Source organism: Periplaneta americana, chromosome 12 (genome assembly GCF_040183065.1).
Source record: "Periplaneta americana isolate PAMFEO1 chromosome 12, P.americana_PAMFEO1_priV1, whole genome shotgun sequence".
NCBI classification, from domain to species: Eukaryota; Metazoa; Arthropoda; class Insecta; order Blattodea; family Blattidae; genus Periplaneta; species Periplaneta americana.
In genome coordinates this window covers 26,845,510-26,864,254 of record NC_091128.1, presented here as the reverse complement: position 1 = coordinate 26,864,254, position 18,745 = coordinate 26,845,510, and the positions used below count along the sequence as shown (strand labels likewise).

The following is an 18,745-nucleotide window of genomic DNA, read 5'->3' as shown; positions in this document are numbered from 1 at the left end:
TTTAAATAAATTAACTAGTGAAATCATCATGGGCTATGAACACTAAAGCGATGTCGTTTATGCCGTAATTTTAATTGTGGACGGGGGCTGCATTAAACGCGTCGTTGCCAGGGAAGAACGGAGTTGCGCAACGTGCCTGGAGGATGGCATTACTCTCACCGTTGCATCGAATCACGTAACGATTATAGCGTACTCTCAATAGTTCTGAATGGCTGTCCAGGCTTGCGTGACGCGTGCAAAATAACAAGGAATTATCGCCATGTTTAGCAGCCCGTTAGTTCTCTCTTGCCGGCCCACAGATCTTTCCGGCTGAACGGAGAATCTCGTCATGGTAACAAAAGAGATAAAGAGGGGGGCGAGGTAGGGAGAGAGAGGGAGAAAAATCATTTTGTACACTTGGAATTAAAAAAAAAAAGTACTTCATATGATGCAGTAGGCATTCAAAATATAAATAGTGGAGAAGTGGAGCTTGGAAGGCAGTTCGAGAAGTAACTTCAACAAAACAGCACAGCACTGAAAGAAACAGCTGTGTCGCCATGGTTACATCGTTGTGGCGCCCCTGGCGTCTCGCTCTCCTACTGATCGCGACGCTGTACGTCTACCAATCTGTAAGCGATGCCAGAGAGATCCGCTCTCTGGATGTTCTCACAGACAGTCTCCACGATGCGGAACTGCAAGGAGAAAGTTCTGCTCTGGTACCAGCAAAAGACGTAGCGGAAGAAGTAGAGGATCTCGAGACTGCTGCATCTCACCACGGACACCACCACGAGAAGGGAGGTGGTCACAAGCATCACTCTGACCACCACTCCAGTCATGGCCACAAGGGAGATAAGGGATACAAGAGCCACCACCACCACGAGAAGGGCGACCATGGTAAACATGGGAAGGAGCATCACAGCGGTTTCTACAGTGACCATGGTGGACATAAGAAGAAACATCACGATGAAGCTGGACACTATGGTGAGCATCACAAGGGGGAGAAGGGCCACAAGGGAGCAAAATACGGAGAGAAGGGTGGCCACAAGAAAGGACACAAGACCCACGGATACCACCATAAGGCACACAAGGACGAATATCATAAGGAACATAAATTCTATGACGATTACCATAAGGGTGGTCACCACAGCAAGCACGGAGACTTCCACGCACATCACGAGAAGAAAGAAGGTGGTCACAAGAAGGGCGGACACCACAAATCAGGCTACCATGACGATCACTATGGAAAGAAAGGACATCACGACAAGGGACACTACGAGGACGAACACAAAGGATTTAAGGGACACCATGGACACGAAGAACATCATGGACACCATGAGGATTATGGAAAGAAGGGTGGACACTCTGATGGCAAACACTGGGGCTATAGCAGCGGTCATGGTGGCGGCGGTGGCGGCGGAGGTGGTCACCACCACTAAGTCAGATGAAAGCATCGTTGGTTTCCTCATCCAGTTAACACGTTTGAGAGGCGTGACTTTCCCGACTTGCTTGTCACGGTCTGGGCTTGTAATGCTGGCCACATTCATACGTTTAAGCTCACAAGACAAAAATTGCGGATAACTGCATAAAGTAATTTTACATCGACTTCGAATTGTTGTAAGAAAAAGTTGCTCATTGGTACTGAAATTGAGAACGTTGCGAGCTCTAATATTGTTATTTATGTTGTTTTGTTGATTGTTAATTCTTGTTGTTCTTGTTGTTAGATGTAACAACTTAAAAGAAAATACATCACTTTTAAAAAGCAATACTCGTGTTTATTATATCTTCTGTTCCCTACTTTCATATTTCTATTTATATACTTATTTACTTACTGGCTTTTAAGGACCCGGAGATTCATTGCCGCCCTTACATAAGCCCGAAATTAGTCCCTATCCTGAGGAAGATTAATCCATTCTCTATCATCATATCCCACCTCCCTCAAATCTATTTTATTATTATCTTCCCATCTACGTCTCGGCCTCCCTAAAGGTCTTTTTCCCTCCGGCCTCTCAACTAACACTCTATATGCATTCCTAGATTCGCCCATACGTGCTACACGCCCTGCCCATTTCAAACGTGTGGATTTGATGTTCCTAATTATGTCAGGTGAAGAATACAATGCGTGCAGTCCTGTTGTGTAACTTTCTCCATTCTCCTCTAACTTCATCCCTCTTAGCTCCAAATATTTTCCTAAGAACCTTATTCTCAAACACCCTTAACCTATGTTCCTCTTTCAAAGTGAGAGTCCAAGTTTCACAACCATAAAAACAGCCGGTAATAAAACTGTTTTATAAATTCTAACTTTCAGGTTTTTTTTGACAGCAGACTAGATGATAAAAGCTTCTCAACCGAATAATAATAGGCATTTCCATATTTATTGTGTTTAATTTCCTCGCGAGTATCATTTATATTTGTTATTGTTGCTCCAAGATATTTGAACTTCTCCACCTCTTCAAAAGATACATTTCCATTTTTTATATTTCCATTTCGTACAATATTCTCGTCATGAGACATAATCATATACTTTGTCTTTTTCGGGATTTATTTCCAAACCTATCTCTTTACTTGCTTCCAGTAAAATTCCCGTGCTTTCCCTAATCGTTTGTGGATTTTCTCCTAACATATTCACGTCATCCGCATAGACAAACAGCTGATGTAACCCGTTCAATTCCAAACCCTTTCTGCTATCCTGAACTTTCCTTATGACATACTCTAGAGCAAAGTTAAAAAGTAAAGGTGATAGTGCATCTCCTTGCTTTAGCCCATAGTGAATTGGATTTCTATTTATATAAATATTCAGAAAATCAATGTAATTGTCATTATTCTTATGAAAAAATATTACTTATGAAAGATAGCAAAACTCAAGTGAAATACTGCATATCTGTTTTTGAAAACACATATTCCTTCTGATTGTTACATTAAAAGCATTTGGGTGGAATAATGAAAATATTGGCAGAAATTATTTTCGAGTCATATTCTTTAGCGAATAAAATAATGTAATCGTTTAATAAAAACAAATCCTACAAATACCATGGATAGATTTTAATTTTTGTCTTTATTAACTCATTATATTTTCTATTATGTAACATTGTTTAATGATTCAGTTACACTGTTTAGTCTACACCCATCCAACAATTTACTGATTATTTACTTTTATATCTACTCATACATGCATATATTCATGTGCTGTTTCAACAGGCTACTCAACCGGATATCTATATTTTTTAATTTTCCACTTTTGTATATTTTATTTCTCTACCTTCACTAACTGTAAATTAATTTATGCATTTAATAACACGCCTATCGATTTAATAAAGTTATTTTGAATGCAACTAAACAATTGATTGGCTTTCCGAGAGCCGTACCCGGAACGGGTCTTTCTACTTGCTGTAGGTTTGCTTTGGCCCATTGAGCGCCCTGTATGTGAGAAGATTGTGTAAGTGCCAAAGATGGTCTGGGTGCTATTTCTGAATGCAATGCTGACAGATGAGCCATCTTGCTTCAGCCCTGATAGAGCCAGGTCCCATAATCAGAGAAGTATTTGACAAGTCCCAAGGCTCATAATCCGAAGCCCTTAATATAAACTATTAGCATCGAAAAACCCTGCGAAAAATTCTCTGCGACGTCTGCTTTGTCCACCATAAATTATATCATGACATGGTCGAGAATCGAGTCCGGGTAACGGGGATGGAAGAGAAGTGAACTTGGGCTTTAGCCACAGACGCAAAAAAAAACAGCTATTAAAGCGAAATCTTACAAAATATAAAATAAATAATTACGTTTTCATATTTATTAATTAATTATTATTATTACTTTATTTATTTATTCTGGTGTAGTTAAGGCCACCAGGCCTTCTCTTCCACAACACCAGGAATACAAATACAATAATACAAATAAACAGAAAAAAATACACTATATACAAAATAAAGCTACACAAGAAATAAAGAGAGAGAGAGAGAGAGAGAGAGAAAAACACTATAAACAAAGTAAAGCCACACAAAAACATACACAGGTTGCAGTCACACAAACTTTAAATGAGTGATTAAGTATCAAAATTAATAATATCCCTACTAATTAACTAACATTTACAAGAAACTTGGAATTTTAATCTAGATTGAAAAAGAAAAAGAAAAAAAAATCACAAATCAATACTTCTAGCAATACCTAATAACATTAACTCAGACAAAAGTTTCCAATTTAATTTTGAATTGTTATAAAGTCCGGCAGTCCCTGACGTCATTAGGTAACGAATTCCAGAGGCGAGTTATTTATTATGCATTATGAAATTTTTCTGTCACATATAAAATAGAATGTATGGTAAATGGATGTAAAATTATACTGGATAAAAACAGTGTGTATATGTGTATATATATATATATATATATATATATATATATATATATATATATATATATAAATATAAAGTACATAGACTTATGCTTACTTCATTAAAAGCATTTCGATGCAATAATGATACTAATCGCAGGAATTTTTTCCGAAGTGATATTGTTTAAGGAATAAAATGAAGTAAGGGGTTAATTAATTAATTATTTAATTCATTCATTCAGTATTATGCCCAAGGGCAGGTCTTTCACTGAAAAAGAGTTTATATATATTATTTTGTTTGTTTTGTTTCTTTATTTTATTTAATATTTGATATATTTTGTTGGGGTGATTGGAAGAATTAATTAACTCTTTTTGCTTAATATACATTTACTTATGAATACTTGATCCAATTTTGTTGATTACAAGATAACATTGTCAACAATTATCATAATAATAGCGACAATGTTCATTAAATTATTTACTATTTTTTTTGGGGGTATTAAGATTTATTTGTTTTTATTGTTGGTTTAAGTGTATTAATTTAAGTAAAGTTAATAGAAGATTTTAACTTCTTTTCCAGCTTTCTCCAATTTTTCATATTTTCTGCCTTCCTCTTTGTCTCCTCATATTATGATCCATATATCTTAGTGTTGTCTATCATCTGATATCTTCTTCTGCCCGGAACTCTTCTCCCGTTCACCATTCTTTCCAATGCATCCTTCTGTAGCCAGTTTCTTCTCAGCCAGTGCCCCAACTAATTCCTTTTCCTCTTCCTGGTCAGTTTCAGCATCATTCTTTCTTCACCCACTCTTTCCAACACAGCTTCGTTTCTTATTCTGTCTGTCCACTTCACACGTTCCATTCTTCTCCATGTCCACATTTCAAATGCTAGTCGCTTCTCTTCACTTAGTCGTAATGTTTATCTTTCTGCCTCATACAATGTCACAATCCATAGAAAACACTTCACTAGTCTTTGCCTTAGTTCTTTTTCCAGAGGTCCGTAGATGTTCCTTTTTCTATTAAACGCTTTCTTTGCCATTGCTATCATCCTTTTGACTTCTGGCAGCATCTCGTATTACTGCTTATAGTGCACCCCAAGTATTTGAAGCTGTTCACTTGTTCTACTGCCTCATTTTCAATTCGCAACTTTACCTTCTTTATTTTTCTCCCTATGACCATGGTCTTCGTCTAGTTGGCATTTATCTTCATCCCATACTTCACACAGCTGTCACTCAGCTCCAGTAGTATATCCCTTATTCTCATCTCCTCCTTTGCTAACAACGCCATATCATCAGCAAATCGTATGCACTTTATTATTCTTCCTCCTACTATCACTCCTCCCATGTTATTAAAATAGTTCTTTACTAAATCCTCCAAGTAGATGTTGAAAAGGGTATGTGATAAAGGGCATCGTTGACGTACTTCTTTCCCAATTTCACTTCCTTCAGACATTTATTCTCTCCTGACTCTGACCCTTTGTTTGATATAAAGATTACTGAACAGTCTTCTCTTTTTCCAATCCACACCTATTTTCTTTAGGATCCCCATCTGTTCCTTCCAATCCACTGTGAAAAGGAGTAAGGTCTTAATAAGAAAAATATATATAATTTACGTGGAGAGATTTTAATTTTTGTTTCTGTAGAATGATATTGCCGTAATCCATATCCATGTAATCTACATATGTCCATACGAATTTACGTTCAGTTTCATTTTTGTTCACATTATTTATGAACACCTTTTTAGTTCCATATTAAATATGCCCACACACTCTTATGTCCATTTTTATTTATGTCCATTCTAACATTGTACATAGAAAGGGCTTACATAAGAGGAACATCTCGAGGAAAGAGAAGAGCAATGCCAGCCAAATTTTTCACGTAGAATATGGAATACTCACAATCAGGTTGAGACAGGACATCGAACAAATAACGTAGTCGAAGGATGGAAAAATCACTTTCAAAAACGCATCGTCGCACAACACTCATCGGTCTGGAAATTCATGGAATTCAATGAGGAGGACCGAACGAATAATGAAATGATTAATTAACCCAATTGCCTGGCGGTTAAACAATTGTATCTGGTAAACTTGAGAAAAATGGACCAAATTATTCAGAATTGCAACCACCACAAGGAGGGCGGTGACATCGCAACTTATCCTAAAGCTATTAGTTATCGTTTGAAGTAGGGGAACATGGGGCAGGACGGGGTAGTTAATGTTTGAATGCTTTTATTTGGTATCAAATAATGTAAATGTATGGGTTTTATGACATGTATGCTTTTATTACACTGTAAACAAGTAAAAAAAATATGCACTTCGGGTGAAATCCGGTCATTATAACCTTCAAATAAATTAGTTTTTCGAAATGTGTGTTTTGCCCCGTTCTGCCCCAATTATGGGGCAAAATGGGGTATCTATTTTTTGTAATAATTAAATGGCAAAAGTGACAAAAATTATATACTGAAAGTGTGAATACTACAACATTTTACAAGTTTACTTGAGAAAAAGTCATTCGAAAAATACGCAAATGTGCGTGGCATCCTCGTCTTCACAGTCAACTCCTGCGCAGCAATTGTGAGCCCATTTCAGACATGATACGCATCTAATCCAACCTTCTTCTGACAAACAACAGAGCGAACAACCCATTACAAGAGGTGAAATTTAATTAAATATGACGTGGGACAGGACGGGGTACTGCCCTGTTATGCCCCACTCCGTTTTGCCCCACAGTCACAATTTCTAAGTTATGAGGTATTGGCAGGAAAAATAACGCACGAAATTTAAGAAAGTTTCGGAATTAAACGCCAGGTAAGCACTCTATAATATGACATTAAAATAGATTATCTAAATAAATCTCATTTCTACTTACGTGTGACAAGAGAACACTTTAAAGTTGCAAATGAATGTTACAATATGATGCAGCAACTGAATAACATACAACAGATGCAAGGAATGGCAATAAGTATTGTGTGATGATATATTTACATGAGTTGACGAAGTTCTAAAAAAATTCGGTAGATTACACTACTTGTTGGGAAGATAGAGGCTATACCCCGTCCTGCCCCATATTCCCCTATATAACATAAATAAGGAACAGAAGACAGCGAGTACCTAATTTTTTAAGTAAAGTGGACGTAAATGTTCCATATGGACATAATGTATTGGACATTCCTAGATTTATTTTATTTTATTGAATTATTTCACGACGCTGTATCAACATCTCTGGTTATTTAGCGTCTGAATGAAATGAAGGTGATAATGCCGGTGAAATGAGTCCAGGGTCCAACACCGAAAGTTACCCAGCATTTGTTCGTATTGGGTTGAGGGAAAACCCCGGAAAAGCCCTGAACCAGGTAACTTGTCCCTATCGGGTTTCGAACCCGGGCCACCTGGTTTTGCGGCCAAATGCGATAACCGTTACTCCACAGGAATGGACGACGTTCTTAGAGTCGACGTAAAAATCTGAGTATAAAATTCGTGTTTTTGGACTAAAATAATGTCGACAAATAATTAATACGACATACATTTATGATCATATTTTAGTGTACTTTTATGTAATGGACATAAGCAGTGGATATTACAAAATTAATCTCGTGTCTATGTGTGTAGCCTATATACAGGATGCATGGTGACCTCTGTACCAAAATGAAACTGGTAATACATCATGAGCAGAGATTTGAAAAATCTAAATAAGTTTTTTTCTCTAACATTCACCCTTTATAGAAAATCGTTATGTTGCATTTGGAAACATTATGGCTGCTGCAATAACTCTAATCAAGCGCGACCTGCACTCCTTACCTTCCCATCCCCTTTGCTGTACTCAGTCGGTGACGCTGACGTGCGCTGACAAGCGAACATTCTGATGGGGGCAGATAAAAAAGTTAAATTTTTTTCTTCCACCATGTCAATAATGTCAAAAGAAGTGCTTATACAAATTTTGGTCACTCGACCGCAATTACGAGGCCGTCCAGAAAGTGATTTTCCCTGTGGCGTTTATAGAAAAAAGCACAATTGCATGGAAATATTTATTGAAACAGATGCAGAAATTGTTGCGCTATTTGTCAACTTATCCCCAAATGGAATTGAGACATTTGTCATACCATGGGATCAATTTTTGTGTTGTAGAAGTCAGCCGCCTCAGATCGGAACCAGCGTTTGACTGCATCTGCACCTCTCTCTGTCGATCCCATGATATGAGAAATATCTCAATTCCGATGGAAAATATGTTGAAAAGTAGCTCAACAATTGCTGTGTCCGTTCCAATAAATTTCTCCAATGAAATTGTGTTTTCTTTTTTCTGTTAGCGGCCCCTGGCGAACTTATTTTTTTACGGCCCTCGTAATTGCGGTCGAGTAGCCAAAATTTGTATAAGCACTTCTTTTGACATTATTAACATGGTGGAAGAAAAAAATTTAACTTTTTTATCTGCCCCCATCAGAACGTTTGCTTGTGAGTAGCAAGATTTATTTCAACGATTTTCGCGACTATTCAATTTAAATTCATGGCTAAACGATTTAATTTGCAAAAAAAATATTCAAGATATTAACTGTTCAGATTATATTTACCTATGTGCCTTTTCTTTCAGGCCATTACCGCGATGAAGAGCAGTAAACATTGGGCAAAGATTATTTTTTTCCTGCTTAACGGTGCTTCATCGAAGGAGAAGTGTAATAAAAGTGTTGTTATGTTTAACATGTAAATCTCTTTAAATTTGTGCAGATGTTACCATCCAGCTTATATATACATATGAAATACACACATTATATAATAGGCTATATAGACATACATACGCAAATGACATTTTTAGTTTGTAAATATTCAAGTCCTTTTTTTGTAACATGTGTAATTTTGATTATTAATTAGTGGTATGGTGTAAAGGACTATAAATGCAGAATGAATAGTACATGAATAAATGGATGAATGGGTAATGATCATTATTGAAGAAAATGGAAGTAGTGAAAAAAGAGGAACGAGGGATAGTGGTGAAAGTTGACTAATGACAATCAATCAGGATATAACCCTCAAATACAAATCACTGGCGTTACCGTCGAGCCAAACAGATTTACTCTAATATGGAAGTTGTATAATATGCGAAACGTTTCGACAGATTTATAAAAAATATTGCAATTGTGCGAATTGAATGGCTGCGCGTCGTGTTCATAAATACCGTGACACACAACTATGATCCAGCCTGTTATTCCCGGATAATTCCGATCGTTATTGGACGTTAAATAATGTTTTTGTAAACACTTATTCAAGCTAATTAAGGAGATAATATGCAGTAGGGGATTTATAGCAATTAAATTCAAATAATTCCTAGTCGTTGAATGGTCAGTTTTAAATCCAATGTAATCTCTTATCAACACGAAATTAATTATTGGGGTCGCAGCTAATGGCATTATGTTTAAGTCATTTAGTCGTAAAATGGGTGAATTAATATTTTGTTTTATATCCAAGGATAGAATTTATGAATACCTGTCTGTATTTCAAATCGCCTGTACATCATCATGAAAAGCGCTGCATGTCAACATTAGAGAACTGCACCGTCTCTTCGTACAGACCATTTGTTATAAAATTATTTTGAATTCAGCGAAAATTGTAACATTAATAAGCGAGTAACAAATGGGATGTTCATTGGCTTGTGAAATATACGTAAATGTGAGATATATACATAAATGTACTGTATATTATTTTAAAAATGTATAAACTATAAACGAACAGTAATACATAGTAGGCTATGTAATTTCATATATGCATAGTGAACCGTAAGTAAAGTCATTAATTTCAGGTGGTTATTCTTTGAGGTATTTCAAACAGAAAAGTTTAATACAATTTTATCGACGAACGTGCGTTTTTTGCTACCTACTGTTAGTGTTGCCATGGCATGAAATTTCAAATTCCCACACGATTCCCTGTAACTATAGCAACAAATAAAAAACAATACTGTTATGAATTTTTTCCGCACACTTTGCGGAAAGAAAAATCATTCATAGTTCATCGACCCACTTCATGAACTTATCATATTATGTTCCTTCGTATATTAGTTCCGATTTCTCCGGTAATAGTGTAGCACAACCTATTTTACACGCCCCTTCTATATCACTACACTCCATTTCATCAGCACGATGGTTATCTACAATTTTTTCTCCATAATTTCTATGATTAATATTAAAACTGGCAGAAAATTACAAATTCTGCAGAAACACAAAATACAATAATGAAATTAGCAACCAAATGAAAAGCCACGTTAAAATATAAATTCAAGAGGAACAAAATTAATCATCTAAAATGAACATAACATTAAAAACTTCTTAATTAAGTAAATTAATTATTTAATTTAGTGATAGTCCAAAATATAAGTAGTATGCAATATATGTGTGTGAAGTGCATAACAGAATCACTGAAATTGTACTATTGTTTGTTTTTGCTTCCTTTACAAGATAAAAATTATTTTGTATTAAACATTTAATGGTATGTTTTGGAAAAGCCATTGATTAAATTCCCGCTATGATGAGCCATTGATTAAATTCCTGATATGATGAGCCATTGATTAAATTCCTGATATGACGAGTCATTGATTAAATTCCTGACATGATGAGCCACTGATTAAATTCCTGACATGATAAGTTATTGATTAAATTCCTGACATGATGAGCCATTGATTAAATTGCCCATATGATGAGCCATTGATTAAATTCCTGATATGATGAGCCATTGATTAAATTCCTGATATGATGAGCCATTGATTAAATTCCCGATATGATGAGCCATTGATTAAATTAATGACATGATGAGCCATTGATTAAATTAATGACATGATGAGCCATTGATTAAATTCCCCATATGATGAGCCATTGATTAAATTCCCCATATGATGAGCCATTGATTAAATTCCCCATATGATGAGCCATTGATTAAATTCCTGATATGATGAGCCATTGATTAAATTCCTGATATGATGAGCCATTGATTAAATTCCTGATATGATGAGCCATTGATTAAATTCCTGATATGATGAGCCATTGATTAAATTCGCGATATGATGAGCCATTGATTAAATTCGCGATATGATGAGTCAATTTAAGAGAGCAGTGTATTACAATACTAGATGATTGAAATAATTGTAGTTTTGTTCTTTAAATGTGCAAAATTTCCATCCAACAAATGTAACGTTTTGTTTTGCAAACCAATTTTTCAATGTTAAACCTGTTCTGATCAAATTTTTTAATATTTCTAGCACAAAACTAAAATTCTTTCCATCATTTATTATCAAAATCCACTGCTGTCTTAAATTGACTGGCATATTTGGAATTCAATCAAGCGACTTCCGAGAACATGCTATTAAATAATTATTCAATATAAAATAATTTTTATCTCGAGAAATAAGGAAAAACGAGCAAAATTGTATTAAACATTTTCTTTGAAGTATCTCAAAGAATAACCTCCTGAAATTAATGACATTACTTACGGTTCACTATGTATATGAAAGACTAAATTTACGGATTCTAGAAAAGATTTTCTAAGTTGACTAATCTTTCCACAATTCTCCCCTCATCGGGCATCTGATGTTAGTTTATGAATCCCATTGCGACACATTGACTTCACATTCTCGACTAAATATGGTGCGATGTTTCGGCCCCACTACAAAGAGGACATATTCTCGTTTCTTCTTCGTTGACGATTTTAAGTTCTGTTATAGGTTAAATTTCTTTTGTTTCACTATGCTTTTTATTTGTTTCACTATGTTTCTCTTGTAATTACCTTACATTTGTTATTTTCATCATTTATTAAATTTTGTTATGAAATTGGACGTCCTTGTAATTAATTTTGAAGACATTAAAGTGTGCATAGTTACAGCACGTACTGCCGTACAGGCTCATGTGAAGCATCATGTGTACATGTGTTTGTAACTATTACGTATAAATAAATCAACTTCATTCATTCACTTGTCGCCCTGGTAGCGCAGTCGGTATAGCGCTGCCCTCCTGTGCACGAGGTTGCGGGTTAGATCCCGGCCAAGGTCGATGGCATTTAAGTGTGCTTAAATGCGACAGGCTCATGTCTGTAGATTTAATGGCATGTAAAGAAACTCCCGCCGGACAAAATTCCAGCCCACCGGCGACGCTGATATAACCTCTGCAGTTGCGAGCGTTGTTAAATAAATCATAATTTTTTAAAATTCATTCACTTTACGACTTGATCGTGTACCTCAAAACTTCTGAGTTATTCTTAATCTCTGTATCAGTTTCCTATAAAAAATAAACATATAAAGCTCTTGTTTCATATAGGGTGTTTCTAAATTCAACCGACAGACTTTGAAATCGGATAGATAACCTTCTTTCAAACAGTTTTTGTTGAGAAACTCATGGACTGGGATAATTCCTTTCAGAGAGAGAGGGCTTGTGATGTTACATGGTTCTAACGTACAGGAAGGCACTGAAGTAATTATACGATGAAAGAGTAATGGAACAGAGAAAAATTCTCTGCGGCACTGGGATTTGAACCCGGGTTTTCAGCCCTACGTGCTGATGCTTTATCCATTAATCCACACCGGATACCCATCCCGGTGTCGGACAGAATCGTCTCAGTTTAAGTTCCAACTCTTGGACGCCCTCTGCACTACGTCATAGATGTCTATGAACATAGGACTGAAGTCCACAAATGTGCTGAGGTGCACTCGTTATGAGTGACTAGTTGGCCGGGATCCGACGGAATAAGCGCCGTCTTAAATCACGAAGTGATTTACGCATATCATATATATTATTTTTCATGTACCGAAGTACATATGATGGGAATCCGGTGTGGCTTAGTGGATAAAGCATCAGCACGTAGAGCTGAAAACCCGGGTTCAAATCCCGGTGCCGGAGAGAATTTTTCTCTGTTCCATTACTCTTTCATTGTATGATGACGCAGAATATCTGCATGGAAATATCATATGTACTTCGGTACATGAAAAATAATATATATGAAGTAATTAGTTACGTGAAAAGTGAATTAAAAAATTATTAATGCTACAGCCACAATTTTTTGACCCAATAATATAGAAAAACATAAACAAAACAAACCGAATGAAGAGGAAAAACACTCACTTCAGTGTTAAATTAGCACTATGGACTCATTGCTTTACTGTCTCGTCACTAGAACAAGTGCTGGAACACACGTCCATTGACTTCCAGACAAGCATTGCATCGACGTGCCATACTTTGTCGTACCCTTTCAAAGACTCGAGGCATTTCCCTGTTTTCAGCTGCTGCGCAAACAATCCGTGTTGCAAGATCTTCTTCAGAGTCAAAAGGGATTTCATAAACCATAGGTAACCAAATTCGGTTAATGCACGATACCGAGCTCAGGGAATAAACAAATCCAGTCGAAGAATTATATTGGAAGGTAGCATTAAATCCCTCTTGCACTGAAACGAAGCGTTCTAGCCCATGGTTTCGTTAAGGAAAAGTGTTTTAAAGAAGGTTTATCTATTAGATTGAAAAGTTTGCCGGTCTAATTTACAACACTCTGTATAATTCTAATGTATAATCCTTCATAACTACTGCGTGTTCAGTTCAAAGTGTGTCATGGCTCGCTGTATGACGTCATGTGACTAGCCGATGAGCCTAGACAAGTCAATCTTCTTACACTTCCGCAGAGGCGTATTACCTATGTGCCAGAGAAGTTGCCTAGCAAGTACGGCGTTCATTCTGAAGAGTACTTACCGATACGTACGGTAACTCCAGTAGTGGCAGGAATGTGAACTGTTTGGAAACACATACTGGGGTGAGTTTTTTTCTTACTGTCGGGATATGGGGAGAGGGTTAAGACGATTACTTACGTACAGTATTTGTTGACATTAACTTCGACTCTCAAAATTGACATGGAGCATTTGATTTGTGTTGTGGAATGTTACCGTACGCAACCGATGATAACAAATACCCTGCGTACGACTTGCCCGAGCAAAACACAGTTCGAAAGAGGTTATGGTAGCACACAGACCGTACAGACCGCCATCTGTTGCTACTACGTTCAAGTTATACCGTACACGTTCTCAAGTTCAGATTGAACGCATTGATTAATAGGCAACTACTCTGACATAAAAGCTAAAACTCGCTTCAAATCGCTGACTCACAACAGTGACGTTATGACACACTTTGAAATGAACACCCAGTATATTCTATTAAATTACCTGAATTATTCTGCAAACTTCTTATTCCAAAAAAAAAAAAGATCAATAAGCCTATGCACGTCACCACTAATTAAACTACATTTCATGATTTATTGCAAAATGTGTCATGGATGACATTTCGCCTCTTTTAACGGTGAACCCAATAAACGTAATGGATTTTGTCCTAAGGCAAGTGTATCTTTTACTGTAAAATATAACAAAAGTATAAACAAAAATAAATAATACATTATCAGAAAAATACCTATTAATCATATATTTAGAAAAGGCTACACTTTATCGCCAATGTTATTCAACATAGTCTACATCTAAACCAAGCAATTATTACATGGAACGAAATTGAAATTACCGGAATTTTAACACTAATAATCTGACCAGTGTAATATGTAGCTAGTCGGCGATGTATTATCTCCTGGCCTAGTGCCTCATAAGTGATGCCTTTTTGGTATCACTGTGAGGTTTAGACTTGTCTTCGAACGTTCACTAAACAAGGAGAAGAAGAAGAAGAGGAAGAAGATAAATACTTTACTCTTCGCTGACGGTCAAAGTTAGAAAACAATTATTTAAAAATGGTAAGTTTTAAATTGAAAAACATAGAAAAGGATTTGGAATTGGAAATGTAATTACAAAAATCTAAAATAGTGACATTCACTGGTGAGAATCCAATAACAAATCAAATAGTGCTAAATAATAAAAGTTTTGAGCTAGTGAAAACTTCTAATTATATCTGTAATATATATTATGAAAACGAGAAAGATCTCCATACAAAATTCACAAAATTGATACAAATACAAGTTATTTTACACGAAACTTCCAAAATTTAATTTTGCACAAAAATTCTCTAGAATCAGAATATATAATACATTAGCCCTGCCTTTGCTCCTATATGGAAGTCAAATTTGAACACTTAAGCAAAAAAAAAAATAATAAATAAATAAATCTATAGAAAAACAATCTATAAAAATAAAGTTTTTTTTTCCGAAAACGAGGAGGATACAATTTTTTATCACAAGTAATAAATAAATAGTAAAAGAATTAGGAGTTGAATCAGCAGAAAAGAAAAGAGAAACACATAACAATGGACTACAACATATCTCACGAATGAATGACACCACAATCCCAAAATTAATGTTGAATTACAGACGAGAGAAAAGAGACAACTAGGAAGATCTTTAAAACGACTGCTGGATGAAGCAGAAATGGGTCTACAATAATTCGTGAATGAAAATGATGACGATATTATATGATGATGATGATGATGATTATCACTACGATTACGGTAAATGTACCTTCTGTTCTTCAACAATAGTTTCTAGATGCTGTTTGGCAAAGCGAAATTTTATGATTTTATATGTTAAGTAAATTATTTCTGATAGAACGTATAACACAGATTTAAATACAGTATTTAATAATTTACATCAGTTACAAAAATCTCTTCTTCTTCATCTTCTTAATGAATAAGCCCTATGTAGATCTGTTTCAGTTTCATCCAAAACACTTCTTACGACCTTCTAATTTACCGACATCCTTGTGGCTTTACTTTGTTATGAGGAGAAATAGTCTCATGTTATTCATTCTTAAAATATGTTGGAGCCAGTTGTGTTGTACTTTTGCATTTTTTTATTGTGCACATTACAATTTTAATTCGTCTAAAGTGTCGTTTCGTTTATAATTCAAATGTGTGCCCTATACATAGAATTTTGAAACAAAAATACACACCAATAACTTTGAAACTAAGGAACATATTTGTATTATGTTCGGTTTGTAAGATTAACACAAATTGGTACCGTAGTTTAGTTACACAGTTTCAACGTGCGTACCTCTTGTTGCTCATATAAAGTTAATCGATAATTAATCAGTTTCGGACCAAATTATATAAAGCAGAACTTGTGTGATTCTTGACAGAACGAGGTGGCTCATGCATTCGACATTGAACTCGTATTCGGGAGGTCCGCGGTTCAAATCCCCGGATCGATCATTCTGACTATGGTTTTTCAAAGTTACTTAAGCAAATCTCGGATTGGAATTTATTGCCACGATCCACTTCTCTTCCTCTTCCCTGTAGAAAAAGAATTTAGATTTAATATCACATAATTCATCTTCATAATCTCATAGGCATATTCAGGTCATGAAGTATATCTTCGTCCGCTTGCAGGAGGGGCGTCTTATACGAAACAGTCTCTGGGTTCCAAGCCTTTCGCAATATCTCTGCCAGGATTAATACCTTACGAGCACTTCCGAGGACGCTTCAACGTCTTAGAAGGGCTGTCGGAATGGATCCTGTACTGCTTCGTCACATTGGCGGTATGAACGTAAGGCGGGGGGTGTAGGGTGCCCATTGGATGAGCGGGTGAGGGGTCTCTTACGGCCGGTGGACTGGTAAACCTCATTCTCATTGATCCCGTAATTCGGGGTGCACAATAGGCCACTGTGGAGCCGAGGACGCTCAGTCGTCCGAATCACTTAAAACTCGGACAAAAGTTATAACTCCTTTTCTAGTGGTAATATTAATTCAAATTTTATACACTTCTTACTAATAACACATATCTAACGTGTGCAAATTTTAATGCAATTTAGAAATGAATAACTACCCCTCATAATGGGTGAGATAATTATTCGTTGTGTAATAAGGGTCAAATTTGATATATTATCACACTCCTGTTATTTTATTGTAAAACCCGATAAATGCAATAATTACAGTAATTTTATGTACACAATTTTATTACTTACTTACTGGTTTTTAAGGAACCCGGAGGTTCATTGCCGCCTCACATAAGCCCGCCATCGGTCCCTATCCTGAGCAAGATTAATCCATTCTCTATCATCATATCCCACCTCCCTCAAATCCATTTTAATATTATCTTCCCATCTACGTTTCGGCCTCCCTAAAGGCTTTTTTTCCCTCCGGCCTCCCAACTAACACTCTATATGCATTTCTGGATTCGCCCATACGTGCTACATGTCCTACCCATCTCAAACGTCTGGATTTAATGTTCCTAATTATGTCAGGTGAAGAATACAATGCGTGCAGTTCTGTGTTGTGTAAATTTCTCCATTCTCCTGTACCTTCTTCCCTTTTAGCCTCAAATATTTTCCTAAGCACCTTATTCTCAAACACCCTTAGCCTGTGTTCCTCTCTCAAAGTAAGAGTCCAAGTTTCACAACCATAAAGAACAACCGGTATTATAACTGTTTTATAAATTCTAACTTTCAGATTTTTCGACGGCAGACTGGATGATAAAAGCTTCTCAACCGAATAATAACAGGCATTTCCCATATTTATTCTGTGTTTAATTTCCTCCCGAGTATCGTTTAGGATATTTGTTACTGTTGCTCCCAGATATTTGAACTTCTCCACCTCTTCAAAAGATAATTTTATTAGCAACTCCTAATATAAGGTTGAAAAGTTGCATGAGGTATGTAATCTAGAAGTTTATTATATTATTAAAATTATTTGTATGTAACCTGTATATATTTCAAATTCAATTAAGGATTGGATTTTTCTGGATGAGTCCATCTTTCATTGTAAATACAGACGTAGTTTCATCGTTATAGGCTAAACACAGACAAGTTGAAATGCAGAACTGTTTGAAGGTCGCAGTTGAAACATCAAGAGTGATTCGAATTTAAAAAGGAAGACAAAATATTCTTACGTGATGAACTACATAATTTCAAGAAGGTCTTAGATCTCCAGCCTGTCACTCGTCCCCGCAAGCTGATATTTCAAATTCATCATCTACTTCCCTCTCCTCATCTTCGGATATTACCAAAATACCAAGCACTTCCGAAGATATATTTCAATTTTATTTTCCTTTGGTAGTTCTTCCAAAGTATAAATTAATGGCTCAGAAGTCAACATTAACCTGCTAAAGAGGTCCAAATTCTCGTCTCGTTTTGAAATTCTTTGAATAAAATTTTCTCGAAATTTTCTCACATCTTAGTTTCTAGACTCAATGGTTTCTTCTAACAATTCTTCAACCGGTAAAATAACTGAGCTGACTGCACAAATACAGATCTATGAACAAGAATTTTATGTATGTGGGTGGCATATAATGTTGATATTGTGACAAATTTATACAGGGTTAGTTAAAAGTCCCGCACCACCTAAATAACTTTTGAAGCATGTGGTTTAGTGACATAAAACTTGGTATGTGGGGATAACCATATACTAAGAACTCAATAATGGTATTACCGAGTTTTTTCTACTTCCGGTTTAAGCGGAAGTAACTCCAACTCTCTTATTTTGAATGGAACACCCAATATATATATTTTTA

General features: G+C 35.9%; 1 protein-coding gene across 1 annotated transcript; it reads left to right on the top strand.

The window, feature by feature from the left end:
• The first annotated feature begins 494 nt into the window (after nt 1–494).
• On the top strand, nt 495–1,742 carry LOC138710022 (histidine-rich protein PFHRP-III-like). The gene has a single exon (XM_069840684.1). The coding sequence runs from the start codon at nt 537–539 to the stop codon at nt 1,413–1,415; it is 879 nt and encodes a 292-aa protein (XP_069696785.1). The 5' UTR covers nt 495–536; the 3' UTR covers nt 1,416–1,742.
• The last annotated feature ends 17,003 nt before the right edge of the window (nt 1,743–18,745 follow it).